At 41.5% G+C, this 19410-nt stretch overlaps 1 protein-coding gene across 1 annotated transcript in view; it reads left to right on the top strand.

Moving 5' to 3' along the window:
• The first annotated feature begins 3830 nt into the window (after nt 1-3830).
• Nucleotides 3831-19410, top strand: part of B4GALNT3 (beta-1,4-N-acetyl-galactosaminyltransferase 3) — a 103586-nt gene continuing 88006 nt past the window's right edge. Inside the window, exon 1 of the mRNA XM_058190261.1 lies at nt 3831-4475. Coding sequence (XP_058046244.1) covers nt 4328-4475 — 148 coding nt within the window. The 5' untranslated portion in view covers nt 3831-4327. The remainder of the gene's footprint in view (nt 4476-19410) is intronic.

Consider the following 19410-nt stretch of genomic DNA (forward strand, 5'->3'; position numbering starts at 1 on the left):
AGCTATTCCTTTCCAATATAAAAATATATATGTAGCCTAGGGTTGAACTGCAAAGCCCTAGGTGCTCTCAGAAATCGGCTGTTTGCTTGCAGATATTTCATTACCCAACCAGATAAGATCATCAGTATGAATAAGTACAGAGCCGTGATGGTGAACCTATAGGCACACGTGCCACAGCTGGCACGTAGAGCCCTCTCTGCGGGCACATGAGCCATCGCCCAGCTGAGCTCCACCGTGCATAAGCATACGCATCTCTTGCTGGCCAGCTGATTTTTGGGATGCGCGAGGGGCGGGGTGCATGTGGGAGATGTGCATGCATGCGCAGGGGGTCACGAATGCATGCGCTGGGGGAGGGGGTTGCACGTGCATGGCCAGGGGTGGGGGGAGCACAGGGGGTGGGATGGGAGCACTGGGTGGTGTGGTGTGCCCCCCATGGCCCGTTTTTGGTCCCAGGAGGCTGCCGGGAGGCCTACTATTTATTTATTTATTTTATTTATTTATAATTTAATTTCTATACTGCCCTTCTCCCGAAGGAGTCAGGGCGGTTTACAGCCATATTAAAAACCAACACAGAGTACAAACAACAAATTTAAAAGCAAAATTAAAACCAAATATTTACAATAGGCCAAATCAAACTAAAACGGTCATAGACCGACATAAAACCCATTTAAAATTTCCATTTAAAATTTTGCTTAGGCCAGTCCCGCGCAATGAAATAATAAGGTCTTAAGTTCACGTTTGAAGGTCCAGAGGTCGGGGAGTTGGCGCAAGCCCGGAGGCAGCTCATTCCAAAGGGCCGGTGCCGCCACAGAGAAGGCTCTCCCCCTGGGGGCTGCCAACCGACATTGTTTGGTTGACGGCACCCTGAGAAGGCCCACCCTGTGGGAGCGCACAGGTCATTGGGAGGCTATCGGTGGCAGAAGGCGGTCTCGTAAATAGCCCGGTCCTAAGCCATGGAGCGCTTTAAAGGTGATAACCAGCACCTTGAATTGCACCCGGAAGGCTACCGGCAGCCAGTACTAGGCCCAAAATGGGGTGTGGGGGTGCAACATGCCCCCCCCCAATAGCCTGTTTTTGATCCCAGGAGGCTACAGGGAGGTCTACTAGGCCCAAAACGGGGGGCGGGTGGGTCACGCATGCATGTGCTGGGGGGTGGAGGGTGGGCAGGAGGGTCACATGTGCATGCACTGGGGATGCATTGCATTACAGGTGCTGGCACGCTTTTGACACATTTCAACAAAAAGGTTAGCCATCACTGGTATAGAGTTTGTTCTCTATCTGTATAGTAGCTTGCCCTGCCCATGTTGCCTTCTTTCCTCTTTGGTAGTTCTTTAATTAGGCTATTGTTTTCTGCTTCATTGTTTACTTGATGTTAATCCCTGTTTATCTAGGTGTTGCTTATTGGAGACTATTTGTTCTGTTCTTTTTGTTTCTTTCTTAGCTTTTTTTATTGACTCTTTTGATTAGTGTGTAAATACAGTTGCAATGTATGGCTGTGAAAGTTGGACCATAAGAAAGGCTGAGCGCCAAAGAATTGAGGCCTTTGGACTATGGTGCTGGAGAAGACTCCTGAGAGTTCCTTGGACTGCAAGGTGATCAAACAAGTCAGTCCTACAGGAAATCAACCCTGACTGCTCTTTAGAAGGCCAGATCCTATCACTTGAGAAGAGCCTAATGCTGGGAAAGATTGAGGGCAAAAGAAGAATGGGACAACAGAGAATGAGGTGGCTGAATGGAGTCACTGAAGCAGTAGGTGTGAGCTTAAACGGACTCGCGGGGATGGTAGAGGATAGGAAGACCTGGAGGAAAGTTGTCATGGGGTCTCGATGGGTCAGACATGACTTCGCAACTAACAACAACAATGGTTTGTTTCAATGTGTCTATTGACCTGATATTTTGTTCCAGTGTAACAAATGCAGTGCACATAGTGGATTGCTTGTTTAATTCAGATTTAGCAGTCATAAAGCTACAAAAAGCAAATTGGATTTTAGGCTGGATCAGTGGGAATACCTTGTCCAACTCATGATTAGTAATAGTTCTATTTTATTTGGGTTGGACAACTATAGATATTGTGTTTAATCCAGACAAACAGGGATCAGAAAATCCAAAGGATTCTATATTCTATATTCTAGGTATGAAAAAAGCTCAAAGGAATTGGGAATATTTCACTATCTGCAAATAATAGAAAAGATGTCACATAAATATTGCAAGAGCAGAAGCAAAGAGCTTGAGATCAGATGATGGTTACCAAAATACATGGTTACCAAAATACCCTTCACTTCCAAGGCAATAAATTCATTACTATGTTAAGTGGGAGAGAAAGAGATTCAAGGGATAAACCCTGAGGCTTATCCTGTAAACAGAGGACTTGAGTTTGCAGAAAGGAGCTTCATTATTGGAGCTTCTTGTTCTGGGATATCTATCTGAACCTTGTCGGAAGTGATCAAAAGCCCCACCTGGTTTTTGTATGCCCTTAGGGGGCAGTTCAATTGCTACATGGCAATCACCATTTCAACCTTTTTGAAGACACTTTGAGAATATCTATCTTCTTGATGCTTTGCTGCCAACTCCAGAGTATAGATTTGAGCTTCTGGAAAGAAGTTTATCACTCAATCCTAGGGGAAAGCCAGACAGAAGCAGATTTTTCCACCATGTGTCATTTGTCAGCAGCAGCAGTTTTAAATTAGGGGAAGTCAGATTTTGCTATTCCTAAATGTTTCTAGCAATAATAACACTTTCACAGTAGATTCCCAACCCCAGACAGCTAATAAGATGCATTCAAGTGCAGGCTGGACAACCATCAAATCGGGATGGTTTATAATAATAATAATAACAGTTGGAAGGGACCTTGGAGGTCTTCTAGTCCTATCCCCTGCCCAGGCAGGAAACCTTACACCACCTCAAACAAATGGTTATCCAACATTTTCTTAAGAATTTCCAGTGTTGGAACATTTAATTTGGAATTTAATTTGGATTCCTGGAGTAGTTTACAGGATTGGACTAGATGATTTAAGCACTGCTTGGATTAGATTAGACTAGACTAGACTAGACTAGACTAGAATTCTTTATTGGCCAAGTGTGATTGGACACACAAGGAATTTGTCTTTGGTACATATGCTCTCAGTGTACATAAAAAGAAATGATACATTCATTAAGAATCATAAAATACAACACTTAATGATAGTCATAGGGTACAAATTAGCGATCAAATCATACTAGGAAACAATCAATATAAATCTTAAGGATACAGCAACAGTTTACAGTCATACAGTCATAAGTGGGAGGAGATGGGTGATAGGAATGATGAGAAGATTAAAAGTAATAGTAAACTTAGTGAATAGTTTGACAATGTTGATGGAATTATTTCTTTAGCACAGTGATAGCGTTTGGGGGAAAAAAACTGTTCTTGTGTCTAGTTGTTCTGGTGTGCAATGTATATATAACGTCATTCGGAGGGTAGGAGTTGAAATAGTTTATGTCCAGGATGTGAGGAGTCTGTAAATCCAACAGCTCCTCTCAGTCTCACCCTCAGGAAAAGTGGGGGGGGGGCTCAGAATGCCCTTTGTCCACGGGCCCGCTTTGGTTTCCTTCCATGACTTTTCGATCAGCTTGTGCTGAGACCTGGAGCTCTGTCTTTGGACCGCCGTCTGGGCAGCCTTAAGGAGCCGCTCCAAGGACACGATGCGGGGAGACGGGGCGGCGGCGCACAGGTGCCCGAGGAGAGCAGGAAGGGAAGGAGAGCCGTTCTCGTCGGAGAAGGAGGAGGAGGAGGAGGAGGAGGCAGTGGGAGGAGAGCCCGCCCCTGCATCGGGCTTGCCTGGGTTTGGGAAAGAAGAGAGAGCGTGGACGAGACGGGCGAGAAGAAGAGAAGAGAAGAACCCGCTCGACGCTCGGCAGCGGGGCGAGCGAAGGAAGGAAGGCAGACAGGAAGAAAAAAAGCGGGGAGCCGGGGCAGATCGCCTGGCCGAGGAGTGAAGGGAGAGGGACGTTACCTGCGGAAGGTGGGCGGAAAGCAGCCAAGGCTCGGAGCCCAAAGCAGAAGGGGCGAGAAGAAAGGAAAGGAAAGGAAAGGGAAGGGAAGGGAAGGAAGGAAGGAAGGAAGGAAGGAAGGAAGGAAGGAAGGAAGGAAGGAACTGACTGACTGACTTTGGGACAACTTCGATGTTGGTGTCCCGGAGCAGCTATTTGGCGCCGCCGAACTCTTGCAGGCGCCAGAGCAGGTGAGCTTCGCGGAGGAACCGAGCGGGGCGAACGCTGCTACGGCAACAACAACCGCAGCAGCAACAGCAGCAGCATGTTCGTTTCTTCCGGCTTCGACTGAGTCGGGATGAGGACCCTCGCGTTCCTTCTGGGCAAGGCGCTAAGGAGAAGGTTTCGCCTCCTGCTGGTCTTCGGGCTGCTGGCCGTGGGGCTCTGCGCAGCCTACCTGGAGCTGGTGGTGTTGGCCGACAGGAATGGACACCCCCTGAACCACCGTGAGTTACCTGGGGTCGGTGGCTGGCTGGGTGGGTTGAGCAAGGGGATCCTCCCTGCTAAACTAGGTAGCTTGGGAGAGTTTGGTCCCTGCAGGTGCCAAACTTGGCTTAAAACTGCAGGGCGCTTAATCCGCCTGACATCCGCTTTCAGTCCCCTCTTTAGAAAACTCACAAGGTAAGAGCAGAAAGCATCTTGGTAGGTGCCCTGAACCACAGGAAGAAGCCCTGTTGTCTCAACCGTTCTCATTGAGCCCCAGTCCTGGGGGGGGGAGGCAGAATGCCACAGGTTGGCATCTGGATGGCAGGTGATGGCGTCGTTGGTGTTTGTAACTGTACAGGCCCCATCGGCACTTCGCCACAGCTCCACAAATGCCATGGCAACATCCCTTTTTTACCTGCACTGTTCCCATGTGGTTGCCTTCATCTACCTTCCCAGCCCGCCAGCCAGGCAGCTTTAACTCATCCTTTCTCTGTACTTCTAAATAACACGTCTCCCTTTATTGTAAAATACAATGACTGTGAGGGAGGTACCTGCCATATGAGTTGCCCCTGTTCTTCGTGGGGTGGGGAACCGTGACAAGGATGGCAGGATGGTGTTTGGTGGTACAGGTGGTGAATCTGATGCTGGGATAACTTTCGCCAATTCAAGGATGGGTGGATAACACTTCAACTAAGCAGTGGGGAAAATGCCCACCGTAAGGCTTAATGGGGCAAATGTAAATACATGCAGTATTTAGGGTGCTGTTAGTGTGAAAATGCCTATTATTATACAATGTACTAAACACTTACTCAGGTAGCCCTCGAATTACAACAATTCATTTAGTGATTGTTCAAAGTTACAACGGCACTGAAAAAAGTGATCTATAACCATTTTTTTTACAGTTACCACCTTGGTAGCAACTCCATGATTATGTGATCCAAATTCAGACGACAACTGGCTCACGCGTCTGACCGTTGCTGTGTCCCCTTTTGTAACCGTCTGACAAGCAAAGTCAATGGGGAAGCCAGATTCACTTAACAACAGGGTTACTAAATTATCAACTGCTGTGATTTGCTTAGCAACTGAGGCAAGAAAGGTCGTAAAATGGGACAAAGCTCACTTAAATGTCTCGCGTAACAACATAAATTTTGGGCTCAATTGCGATCCTAAGTAGAGGACTACCTGTATAAGCATTTCATTTAAAATTAGGCAGAAATGTACGATTCTAGACAAGTACCTAGCATGCAGTCCTTGACTTACAACTGTTAGTCTTTGACTTACACCAGTTCTTGACTTACAACTGTTTGTTCAGTGACTGTTCAACAGCACTGAAAAAATATACTGTTTTATATTGTTTCCTGATTGCTTATTTGTTCCCTATGACTATCATTAAGTGATATACCTTATGATTCCTGACGAAAGTATCTTTCCTTTTATGTACGCTGAGAGCATATTTATTTATTTATTTATTTATTTTGTCACAACAATATATGTAACTATCATATAGAAAGGTTATATAGTATATAAAGGTATAGAAGAAAAGAAAAATAACAGGACAGGAACGGTAGGCACATTTGTGCGCTTATGGTCCTCTTAGGAATGGGGTGAGGTCAATAGTAGAAAGTTTTTGGTTAAAGCTTTTAGGATTATGAGAAGAGACCACAGAGTCAGGTAAAGTATTCCAAGCACTGATGATTCTGTTACAGAAGTCATATTTTCTGCAATCTAGATTAAAGCACCAAGACAAATTCCTTGTGTATCCAATCACACTTGGCCAATAAAGAATTCTATTCTATTCTATTCTATTCTATTCTATTCTATTCTATTCTATTCTATTCTATTCTATTCTATTCTATTCTATTCTAAAAGTGACTTATGACCAGTTTTCACACTTATGACCATTGCAGCATCCCTAGGGTCAAATGATTAAAATTTGGCCACTTAGCAATCAGCATGCATTTGTGATGGTTGCACTATCCTGGGTTCATGTGGTCACCATTTGTAACCTTCCCAGCCGGCTTCTGACAAGCAAAGTCAGTGCTATCGTCACTTCATGACAGCATAATTCACTTAACAACTGCAGCTTTTGCTTAACAATTGTGGCAAAAAGAAGCCTAAAATGGAGCAAAACTCACTCAACAACTTGTCTTGCTTAGCAATGGAAATTTTGGACTCAATTGTGGTCATAAGTCAAAGACTACCTATACTTGGAGGGAAGTATGCAGTGGAGTACCCCAAGGCTCTGTTTTAGGCCCAGTACTCTTCAACATCTTCATCAATGACTTGGACAAGTGTATAGATGGGGAACTTATCAAATTTGCAGATGACACCAAGCTGGCAGGAATAGCCAACACTCCAGAAGATTGGCTCAAGTTACAGAAGGATCTTGACAGACTTGAACATTGGGCTCTATCTAACAAAATGAAATTCAACAGTGAAAAAAGTAAGGTTCTACATTTAGGCAAAAAAACCCAAAATGCACAGGTACCGTATATGTGGTACCTTGCTCAATAGTAGTACTTGTGAGAGGGATCTTGGAGTCCTAGTGGACAACCATTTAGATATGAGCCAGCAGTGTGCAGCAGCTGCTAAAAAAGCCAACATAGTTCTGGGCTGCATAAACAGAAGGATAGAATCAAGATCACGTGAAGTGTTAGTGCCACTTTATAATGCCTTGGTAAGGCCACACTTGGAATACTGCATTCAATTTTGGTCGCCGTGATGTAAAAAAGATGCTGAGACTCTAGAAAGAGTGCAGAGAAGAGCAACAAAGATTATTAGGGGACTGGAGGCTAGAACATATGAAGAACAGTTGCAGGAACTGGGTATGTCTAGTTTAATAAAAAGAAGGACTAGGGGAGACATGATAGCAGTGTTCCAATATCTCAGGGGTTGCCACAAAGAAGAGGGAGTCAGGCTGTTCTTCAAAGCACCTAAGGGTAGAACAAGAAGCAATGGGTGGAAACTGATCAAGGAAAGAAGCAACTTAGAACTAAGGAGAAATTTCCTGACAGTTAGAACAATTAATAAGTGGAACGACTTGTCTGCAGAAGTTTTGAATGCTCCAACACTGGAAATTTTTAAGAAAATGTTGGATAACCATCTGTCTGAGATGGTGTAGTGTTTCCTGCCTGGGCAGGGGGTTGGACTAGAAGGCCTCCAAGGTCCCTTCCAACTCTGTTGTTGTTATTGTTATTGTTACTTGTTTCTTCTGCATATCCAGTTGATCCAAAAAAGGGACCAAAAATGGTGGCAGTGTTAAATTGGGCCAAACCATCTTAAAATGTTTCTGGTAACAGGCTGTGGTCCTTCTGTGAACTTTCCAAAAATCACTTTGATTCATGTCAGAGTGTGCACAGTGTGACTATGTGAGACAACCCAGAAGCAAATACAATAAACAGAGGTTTGTATTTAACACATACTTTAGTTGGACCTCAAACAAACAGCAACTGGCAATTACAACACGGAAGCACACACCCCAACAGGGTCTCTTCTTATTACAGGCTCTTAAAGTGATATCAGCCCAAAAACCTTGCTGACTCATTCCCAGCTTTACATCATTGTAGCAGCTGGTCAGCTCTTAAATCTTTACCCTGACAATTCAGAAATCTACCTTACCTTCCATTTTCCTTCTTCTCTCGACGAACAGAATAGCTTTTGCTTACCTGTCATCTGTTCATATTACATGCTCATAATGTGCAGGTTTCTGCCTGTTGAGCATCATCTCAAGGGAGCAGTCTTTATTTTTTCCAGGAGTGATTGGTTGGTTCATCTTATAGTTCATCTTATTATTAGCCATCTCCATCTTTGTAAATCATTTATGTCTTTCTTTCTACTGTGTCTTTTTCAATTTCATAGTTGCACAATGGAAAAATAACTGCTTTACGGATTCTAATCTTTCTTGCCACAGAAATAACCAAACTTATTTGTCATAAATTTGTCACTGCCTTCCTCCTAGGATTAAGAGACTGCTCATATTTTTCCTGCCCCCGAAAACCATCAATTATTATGAATTCACTAAGCATACTGGTTGATATTACCTTTGTCTCCTTAATATTTAGTATTAACCCAAATTTTTCACATTCCATTTTAATCTTTCAATGAATTTTTCAAAGTTGTCTTTACTTGCAACCAGGAAAGTGCATCTTTAACTGTTAGGGTTTCTGTAGTCAGTTTTAATCCCAATTGTCACCTTTTCTAATCCTTCCATTCTTCTAAAGTATTTGCTGTATAAGCTAAACAAATATAGGTCCTATATGCACCGTCTCTCCATATTCTGAATTGCTGTTTCTTTCAGTTCTTTTCATTCTTTTACTTTAATTCTCATTTATTTATCAATAAATATAAAGTACCTAATATTTTCCTGCTTGTTAGTTTCCTTTTTTTTTCTTTTTGTTTTTGAGGAAACAATTGCATCAACTCATTCGAGCTGTCTTGAGTTGAAACTGAATGTACACGTTTAAGTAAATATGTTTTGTAACTTTACTGCTGACTTTTTACTGCCAACTATATAATATTATACTAATGGCTTGTAAATTTACTACCAGCTTCACCCATGACTCTGCTTATCAGAAGCGAGCTGTGAAGGACACAAATGGTGATCCCTTGACCATGGGACACTATATAATGTTTGTAAATACCCACCGGTTGAGAAAAATTCCATTTGCAATCATGTGACGGTCGTAAATGCAAGGACTAATCGTAAAGCCATCATAACTTTGAACGGTCACTAAACAGGGCAATCATTAAGAAAGGGCTGCCTGCCAAATACATAAAGCTGAGAGACGGGTCACGTCTTTAATACATTTCTTTAAGGTACCTTAAGGTAAATGCAGCCCACTATATAGGAATTGGCCATTCACTGACAGTGGGGCTAAAAGGCAGGATTTTATAACTTTAGAAGTAGGCAAAGACTACATCATTTGTTTCAGTTGGAAGAAATGTTCATCTGGATTCAGTTCTAAGTGGGAAGAAAGACACTGGAAACATGGAGACTGCTTGGAAAGATGGTTTAATGGTGGACAGGACCATATGGGTTTTTTGGGTCCTGGGCAAAATGAGCACATGGGTGAGAGAGATTTATACCCTCTCTTGAGCCCTGCCTTGGAGCTTCCTGTTCCTGTGTAAGAAATGAATTCTGATTGGTTGTCAGACTTCCATGGGGCCATGCAGGGGTAACTTTGTACGTTGTCTTTTGAGTCCCAGGTCTGGTTGAATCTTGCTGGGTGATGACGTAATGAAGGGGATTTGGACAATTCCTATTAGGGCTTAGTGGCTTTGTCCTGATTTGGATCTTGAGTGAAGGCTAATCCTATCATGTCTTGAGGGCCATGTCTTTTGTGTTGTAGATAAGCTGGCCCAGCCTTTCATCCTGTAGATAGGATGGCCCAATCTTTCTGGGGCTGTTAACAAAAGTGGAGGCTGCTTTCCAAAAGCATGTATCTCCTTTTCTCATCCAGGGAGGTGGATCTCATCCATTCTGCCTTTTTAATATTTCTTAGAATATTTCATTCTTCTAGGAGAGGGGTGGGTGCTAACTTCCTACACATTGCTGACTGGGGAATTCTAGGAACTGAAGTCTTCAAGTTGTCAGGGTTGAGAAACATTGAATTATATACCAAGGCATCAAGTCATTTATTTGGGTTGGGTTTAGTTTTTGCAATCCAGCCTTGACAGTTTATACTTTATGACTTGATGGCCCATGAACTTGAACAGTTGTGATTTATTCAGTAAATCATGGTCCATTGAGGACCTGTATACTGCACGAATCAAGAAGAGGGCCGTGAAAATATTTGCAGATCCCTCGCATCCTGGACATAAACTGTTTCAACTCCTACCCTCAAAACGACGCTATAGAGCACTGCACATCAGAACAACTAGACACAAGAACAGTTTTTCCCCGAAGGCCATCACTCTGCTAAACAAATAATTCCCTCAACACTGTCAGACTATTTACTGAATCTGCACTACTATTAATCGTTTCATAGTTCCCATCACCAATCTCTTTCCACTTATGACTGTATGACTATAACTTGTTGCTGGCAATCCTTATAGAATAGAATAGAATAGAATTTTATTGGCCAAGTGTGATTGGACACACAAGGAATTTGTCTTGGTGCATATGCTCTCAGTGTTACATAAAAGAAAAGATACATTCATGATTTATATTGATATATTGACCATCAATTGTGTTGTAAATGTTGTACCTTGATGAAGGTATCTTTTCTTTTATGTACCCAGACAGCATATGCACCAAGACAAATTCCTTGTGTGTCCAATCACACTTGGCCAATAAAATTCTATTCTATTCTATTCTATTCTAATTCTAAAAGCTGGAGCCTAAGTCATTTGATGAGATAAGAACTTAAGGGAGGATCTATAGCAGGAATGGGTAATTAATTTTTCCAAAAGAAACTGGGACTACAGGTAGTCCTCCAGTTATGACCACAGTTGAGGCCAAAATTTATGTTGCTGAGTAAGACATTTGTTAAGTGACTTCTGCCCCATTTTATGACCTTTCTTGCCACAGTTGTTAAGTGAATCACTGCAATTGTTAAGTTAGTCACACAGTTGTTAAGTGAATTTGGCTTCCCCCTTGACTTTGCTTGTCAGAAGGTCACAAAAGGGGATCATGTGACCTTGGGACTCAGCAACGGTCATAAATATGAGGCAATTGTCAAGCGGTTGAATTTTGATCACGTGACCTGGGGGGACGTTGCAATGGTCGTAGGTGTGAAAAATGCTCATAAGTCACTTTTTTCAGTGCCGTTGTAACTTTGAATGGCCACTAAATGAACTGTTATAAGTCGAGGACTACCTGTATTGTGAAGGGATGCCATTGCCCTGGCCCCTACTGCTGACATTCCACTACAGCCCATGCCTCCCGAAAATGCCATTCCACCCACCGATTCTGACCCTCCACTCTTCGAGCTGTGCCCCACCTCCTTCTGCCATTGCCCTGCCAGTGGTGACACGCCACCTTCCAACAACAACATCATTTTGGCTGCAACAGCTTCCTGAAACCCTCTGCCAGCGAAAACAGAGCTCAGGAGGGCCGCCCGAGGCTCTTCTGAGCTCTGTTTTTTCTGGCAGAGGCACCTTGCTGTTTCCAGGGTGGCCCCGCGAGCCAGATCTAAGCACCTCGCAGGCCGAATCCAGCTCCCAGGGCCTTGACTTTGACACCCCTGAGCTATAGTAAAAAGGAAGACACAAACGTCAGTATTTCCTTCCATCTGCTATTCAATAAGTAATAGGAATTGTTATCTGAAGAGTTGTAATCAATCAAAATACATAATTTTCCTGTGTCAGTCGGTGCCATATGAGAATTGAAGCATAATACCTTTGGGAGGCCTTGCATTGGGAAATGTTCTGCGAAACCACCATTTTATTTATTTATGTATTTAATTTTGTCATAACAATATACACAAGCACCACACAAAAAGATTATATAATATATAAACATATATATGAGGAGAAACAAGGAAGTATAAGCATATATACATATACATATACATACCCATACACACACACACACACACACACACACATATATATATATATGTTTTCTGAGGTTTCACCTACATATGTGTGTGTGTGTGTGTGTGTGTATATATATATATATATATATATATATATATATATATATATATATATATATATATATATATATGAGAAGAAACAATAGGACAGGAACTGTAGGCACGCTTGTGCTCTTATGCACGCCCTTAAAGTCCTCTTAGGAATGGGGTGAGATTTGATTACATGCAAGTTTTAACTGTAGCTTTATCATCTCAGTCAGCATAACTAAAGGGAAAAGGCTACTCGTACATAGTTGGATCATTTTATCTAGTCATCTGCACGGCTGGATGCTAGTGACTATGAATATACAGCCAGGTAATTATCTGAAAACAGCATTCAGAGGATATCCCAGAGTACAGGGGATTAAAAATGGATTATTTGCTCTCTCCTCTTAGAGAAAAGGAGAGGCCATTCTTTAACTGCATGGCATCCTTGTCTATTTCTGTGTCAGTGACTACTCACCTTAAGAGCTGTGGTGGCGCAGTGGTTAGAATGCAGTACTGCAGGCTACTTCTGCTGACTGCCAGCTGCCAGAGGTTTGGCAGTTCTAATCTCATTGGCTCAAAGTTGACTCAGCCTTCCATCTTTCCGAGGTTGGTAAAATAAATAAATAAATCTGAAAGCATGGAAGACTAAACTTCCAAGATTAGATCCTGCAGTGCAAATAGTCCTTGACTTACAACCACAACGGAGCCCAAAATTTCCTTTGCTAAGCAAGGCGGTCGGTGAGTTTTGCCCCATTTTATGCCTCTTTTGTTTACCACAGTTGTTAAGTGAATCATTGCAGTAGTTAACCGAATCATGTGGTCATTTAGCAAATCTGTCTTTACCCCATTGACTTTGCTTGTCGGAAACCAGCCGGGAAGGTTACAAATCAAGATAATCATATCCTTTTCCCAGGAGTGGTGAGGGAATGGAGATTTTGCAGTATCCTTCCCCTGGACTGGGGTGGGAATGGAGATTTTGCAGTATTCTTCCCCTGGACGGAGATTTTGCAGTATCCTTCCCCATGGAGTGGGGTAGGAATGGAGATTTTTCAGTATCCTTCCCCTGAACTGGGATGGGAATGGAGATCTTGCAGTATCTTTCCCCTGCCACACCCACCAAGCCATGCCCACAGAACCGGTAGTAAAAAAATTTGGATTTCACCACTGGGAAAACTGTCATAAATACATGCTGGTTACCAAGTGCCCTACTTCTAATCATGTGATCATGGGAATGTTGCAACAGTCGTATGTATAAAAAACAGTCGTAAGTCATTTTTTCTCCAGCTTCGAACAATCCACTAAATGAATGGTTGCAAATTGAGGATTACCTGTAATAGGATCCAATCAAACTAAGCAAGTAAATATGATAAAGTCTGTGCAACTTAGAAGTCCTTGTTTGCTTGGTGTGGCTGTCCCTCCTCTGCCTGTGCATGTGTATATGTGTATATAAATAATGTCAGACTCTTAGGAGACATGGATTCTCTTTCTTTCACATAGCAATTTAAAAGACAGCTGCCAAAAGCTGGAGGAAAATATACCTCTGTTTAGTTTAAGAATTTGCTAGTGGCTTGTGAAAGTAGTCTTTGAGACTACAAGCACTATCATGCTGCCAGTAAACATTTATTTTGAGGTGTAGCAATGTGAAGCATTTTTTTAAAAATTTGCTATTTTAGCTCAGTAAAATTTCCACCTTTTGCAGGTAAAAGCCAGCTCAAGTTTTTATTTCATTTCATTTTATTTTCTGTAGGGGGGATGGTTCCAAAAGAAGGCCTCAAGGGCTTTCGGGGATAGAGTGGTTTCAATATTTTATTTATTCTTCGCTTTTATTATTTTGCTTAATCTGTCCCCAAGGTGAAAAAATCTAAATACAAGCAACAGTTATATAACACTGCTGTTGCTGATGCAATATAGCCTGTCTCTGCGTTTGTTGTTCTAAAATCAAGGTACAATTTTTTTTTCTCTCCCTCTCTCTCAATAATTTCCCAGGTCAGTATTTCCTTGTCTGTTTGGTAACAGAACATTCTCTGTTAAGCTCTTGATGTGTGCGGTGGTTTCACTGGCTAGGAAGGTACCTGGTTGAGACAAGCTATTATATGATCTCTGCTGGAAAAGAGTAGACTGCTTCAGTCTAGGGGCAAGAAAACATCAGTAGCTGATCCTGAAGTACAACACTTAAAGAACTTAACCTTTATTGTTAATGACAAGGGATGCTCAGAGTTTCATTTCAATCCCACCTGAAGAGTGGTACTCAGATTTAAACCTGGTTTAAGGCATTCCAGAATAGAATAGAATAGAATAGAATAGAATAGAATAGAATAGAATAGAATAGAATAGAATAGAATAGAATTTTTTATTGGCCAAGTGTGATTGGACAAACAAGGAATTTGTCTTGGTGCATAAGCTCTCAGTGTACATAAAAGAAAAGATACCTTCATCAAAAATTATAAGGTACACCACTTAATCATAGGGTACAAATAAGCAGTCAGGAAACAATCAATATCAATATAAATCGTAAGAATACAAGCAACAAAGTTACAGTCATACAGTCAAAAGTGGAAAGAGATTGGTGATGAGAACGATGAGAAGATTAATAGTAGTGCAGACTTAGTAAATAGTTTGACAGTGTTGAGGGAATTATTTGTTTAGCAGAGTGACGGCGTTCGGGAACAAACTGTTCTTGTGTCTGGTTGTTCTGGTGTGCAGTGTTCTATAGTGTCATTTTGAGGGTAGGAGTTGAAACAATTTATGTTCTAACAGTATAGTAAGATTCAATGTGTTCTTGTTTTGGCTTGGCATGATGCGACAGCCTAAGTCTGTGGGTTTTAAAGCATGCGTTCTCTATATGTGATCCATATTTTGCTTATAGTCTCAAGCAGGAGGCAACACTTGGTTCAACAACTTGTTTATGCCTGGAAGCTAAGAAAGCTCAGGCTGGGTTCATGCTTGGTATGGATTCCACTAGAGAATTACTAAGGCTGTAGGACAGATTGGGAAGTGAAACAATTAAATCCCAAATGGCACATAATTTCTGTAATCCTAGCAATATAACTGCACAGTTGTATTAATGAATCCATATGGAATCAAGCTAAGCTCGTAGGAGGCTTTATTTCCTGAGGCTGAAGCGAAGATGAAAACGTGGCCACAAATGATATAAATAATATTTTTCTCCTGTTAAAAACTATAAAACAACTAAAAAAGAACTAGAATATTAAAATCAAACAGGGGCACAGCAAAAATTATAGTGCCAACAGCTTATAATGTAGGTTCAGGACTAACTACGGCAGGGGTCTCCAACCTTGGCAACTTTAAGACTTTAAGACAGCTGGCTGAGGAATTCTAGGAGTTGAAGTCCACAAGTCTTAAAGTTGCCAAGGTTGGAGACCCCTGAACTACAGTATAATGAATCAAAGGGGAGGGAACAGTCTCACAGTTAGGGTCACCTATGACCAAAAGGTTCTCTGTCAAGCTGTTACATAGTGAATTCCTGATATAGATGCAACATTCTTAAGATGGAATCCTCACCAGATTTTAGTGCTCAGACAGACACCGAGGAAAACATTGGTCTGTCAGCTCATCATCATCATCCTAGTCATTGTCTTTCCATTATATTATAGGATGAAGGCCTCTTCCACATGTTTCCACCCTAAACGGTCCTGAGTTTTCTTTTGCCAATTGGACCCACAATACTTGTTGATGTCATCCATCTTGTTTTAGGTCTCTTTCGTGGACACTTTTTTATCAAGTGGGATCCATTCTATGACCGCCATGGTCCATCTGCTATCAGTTCTTCTTGCTATGCGACCAGCCCATTTCCATTTCAATTCTTTTACTTACCTGATGATATCGTATACTTTTTACAGATAAATCTTATAGATTAACAGAGTTGGAAGGGACCTTGTAGGTCATCTAGTCCAATCCCCCACCCAAGCAGGAGACCCTACACCATTTCTGATAAATGGCAGTCCAATCTCTTCTTGAATATCTCAAGTGATGAACTCCCACAATGTCTGATGGCAAAGCTGTTCCATTGGTTGATTGTTCTCACTGTCAGAAAATTTCTCCTTATTTCCAGGTTGAATCTTGTTCGGTTTCCATCCATTATTCCTTGTCTGGCCTTCTATATTTTGGGAAATAGCTTGACCCCCTCCTCTCTGTGGCAGCCTCTCAAATATTGGAATACTGCTATCATGTCTCCCCTGGTCCTTCTCTTCACTAGACTAGACTTTTGTTTGTTCTCTAATCCATGTGCTGGTCATTCTATCTTGTCTTGTAATGCCGATTATGTATCTTTCCATAGCAGTTTATGCCACTCGTAGCTTTTGTATCAGTTGAGAGATTAGTGTCCATGTTTTGGTGGCATATGTTAGAACAGGTAGCACACCCTGATCAAACATTTTTCTTTTGAGGCATAGGGGGAGGTTGATATCTAATCCTAATTCCAGGATAAGATTCTTGAAATGTTAAGGGGTGGGGAAAGCATATTGACAGCCAAAGCAACACCTTGAAATAACCTTATTTATTCCTTAGTTAGGTTATTCCTTTGCATAGTTTGAATAGTTTGGTGGGACGCGGTGGCTCAGTGGCTAAAACGCTGAGCTTGTCGATCAAAAGGTCAGAAGTTCAGAAGTTCGAATCCCTAGTGCTGCGTAACGGGGTGAGCTCCCATTACTTGTCCCAGCTTCTGCCAACCTAGCAGTTCAAAAGCACATAAAAAATGCAAGTAGAAAAATAGGGGCCACCTTCGGTTGGAAGGTCACAGTTTGGCGTTTAGTCATGCCGGCCACATGACCACGGAGACGTCTTCGGACAGCGCTGACTTTGAAACAGAGATGAGCACCGCCCCCTAGAGTCGGGAACGACTAGCACATATGTGCGAGGGGAACCTTTACCTTTACCTTGAATAGTTTAATGAAGTGTAATTTTGAATTGACTGTGACTTCTCTGGCAATCTCAAAGGCAGCGTCACATATAGCACAGTGCAATAATCAGTTTTAAGATTAGCACTACAAGAAACAATGTGCCCAGCGTTCCTTTATCCAGGAACAGCTAGAGCTGGAAAAACACATTCTTTGCCAGAAAAAACATTCATGCTTTCATTCAGGGTGCTAGATTTAGAAGAATCCCTAGAATCTACCCATCTGTTTTTTCAAAAGGAATACAATCCCATCTAAAGTAGGTAACCTCCCTGGAATAAGGCAGCTGCCTATAAGGAGGCACCTATAATGTGCACCTCTTATTTTGATGTGATCATGTTGCATCTTCCTGATGTGATCATGTTGCATCTTCCTGGCCAACATATCCAGAGATATTTCTAGAGTCTTTTCCATAGCCTTCTTAAGAATTAACAAGATTTTACTTCTCTTATTAAGGTCGTCCATCAAGAGGGAACTAAAGCTAATTCAATCCTCTTACCAGACTGAAATAGGCCAGATCATGCATGTCTTCTAAGAGTATCTGAGCACCTGTACAAGTCCTCTCACAAGCAGTCCTTCTAAGGGCTCTGGGAAGTAACAGGGTACCACGGCTGCAAATATTCTGATTTAAATATATCTTCCTCAGTTGGAAGCATATCAGTCATCAAACTGAAGGGTGAATAGTGTTCATGCTTATGTCATGCTTTGTCAAATATGCATTAGATAATATATATAAGCATGAACTGAATCTATAAAATGAATACAAATAAAAGGAACATTAGGACAGGGACGGTAGGCACGCTGGTGCTCTTATACACGCCCCTTAGAGACCTCTTAGGAATGGGGTGAGGTCAACAGTAGATAGTCTTCGATTAAAATTTGGGGGTTTTGGGGATGAAACCACAGAGTCAGGTAGTGCATTTCAGGCATTGACTACTCTGTTGCTGAAGTCATTTTTTCTGCAATCAAGTTTGGAGCGATTCACTTTAAGTTTGTATCTATTGTGTGCTCATGTATTGTTGTGGTTGAAGCTGAAGTAGTCATTGACAGGTAGGACATTGTAGCAGATAATTTTATGAACTGTGCTTATCTATTATACTATTATACTAGTATATTAGTGAAAATATTTACAGACCCCTCGGGTCCTAGATGTAAACTGCTTCAACTCCTACCCTCAAAACGATGTTATAGAGCACTGCACAGCAGAACAACTAGACACAAGAACAGTTTTTTCCATCACTCTGCTAAACAAATAATTCCCTCAACACTGACAAACTTAGTTACTAAGTCTGCATTACTATTAATCTTCTCATCGTTCCTATCACCCATCTCCTCCCACTTATGACTGTATAACTGTAACCTTGTTGCTGGTATCCTTAAGATTTATATTGACTGTTTCCTAATATGATTTGATTGCTTATTTGTTCCCTATGACTATCATTAAGTGTCGTACCTTATGATTCTTGACAAATGTATCTTTTCTTTTATGTACACCAAGAGCATATACACCAAGACAAATTCCTTGTGTGTCCAATCACACTTTGTCAATAAAGAATTCTATTCTATTCTATTCTATTCTATTCTATTCTATTCTATTCTATTCTATTCTATTCTATTCTATTCCATTCTATTCCATTCCATTCCATTCCATTCCATTCCATTCCATTCCATTCTATTCTATTCTATTCTAATTCTATTCTGTATTATACTAGTACATTAATATCACTTCTCTTTCTCTGAAACTCCCCTGAAGTTACATCAATTCAATAAAATGAATAAAATCATTAAATGTCAGGGTCAAAGAAACAGATCCACAGGTGTAGAATTCAAACTAGCTACTTTATTTTTCTATGCCAATTTCACAGGAATCTTCCCAAATTGCCAGCTTTCACCTGGGGAAGCTAGATAAAGCTCAAAGCCATTCATGGGTGGGAGTCCGGGTTACATAAGATATCCATGCCTGAACCCTCCTCCTAACTGGGAACAGTTGCTCTCTCCAAAAGAACAATGCCAGGTGAAAGAATTGATTGAGAAGCTAATTTTAAAAGTTAATTAAAAATATCTAACAGAAACATTGTGGCCGAATGTATTGCCGATAGGAAATAATTTCACAGGACCTTGGCGCTCTTGTTTGAAACCATAGTTTACTGCTAGCAAATGCTGATTAATTAGTGTGGCTATTAACTTGAGTATGTGCTGAAAGAGTAGTTAAAGTCAACTTATGCAGAAAGGAAAACTGGATAATATTTCCAATCTGATGAAATGCTGCTGCTGATTTTGTAAGTACCATTCGTGTGCAATCCATCTTTTTCAAAAATTCTGAAACTGAGGCAACTCTGTTTCCTTAAACAGAGAAAGGGAGGGTGGTACGTATGTATGTGTCACCAGGGGACAGCTTCTCAAAAAAAAAAAAAAAGTGGTTAACAATGGAATAGATCTTCCAGAGAGAATATTCCCCCTTTAGTACATTAATACAC

The sequence above is a fragment of the Ahaetulla prasina genome, chromosome 7 (genome assembly GCF_028640845.1).
Source record: "Ahaetulla prasina isolate Xishuangbanna chromosome 7, ASM2864084v1, whole genome shotgun sequence".
Lineage (NCBI taxonomy): Eukaryota > Metazoa > Chordata > Lepidosauria > Squamata > Colubridae > Ahaetulla > Ahaetulla prasina.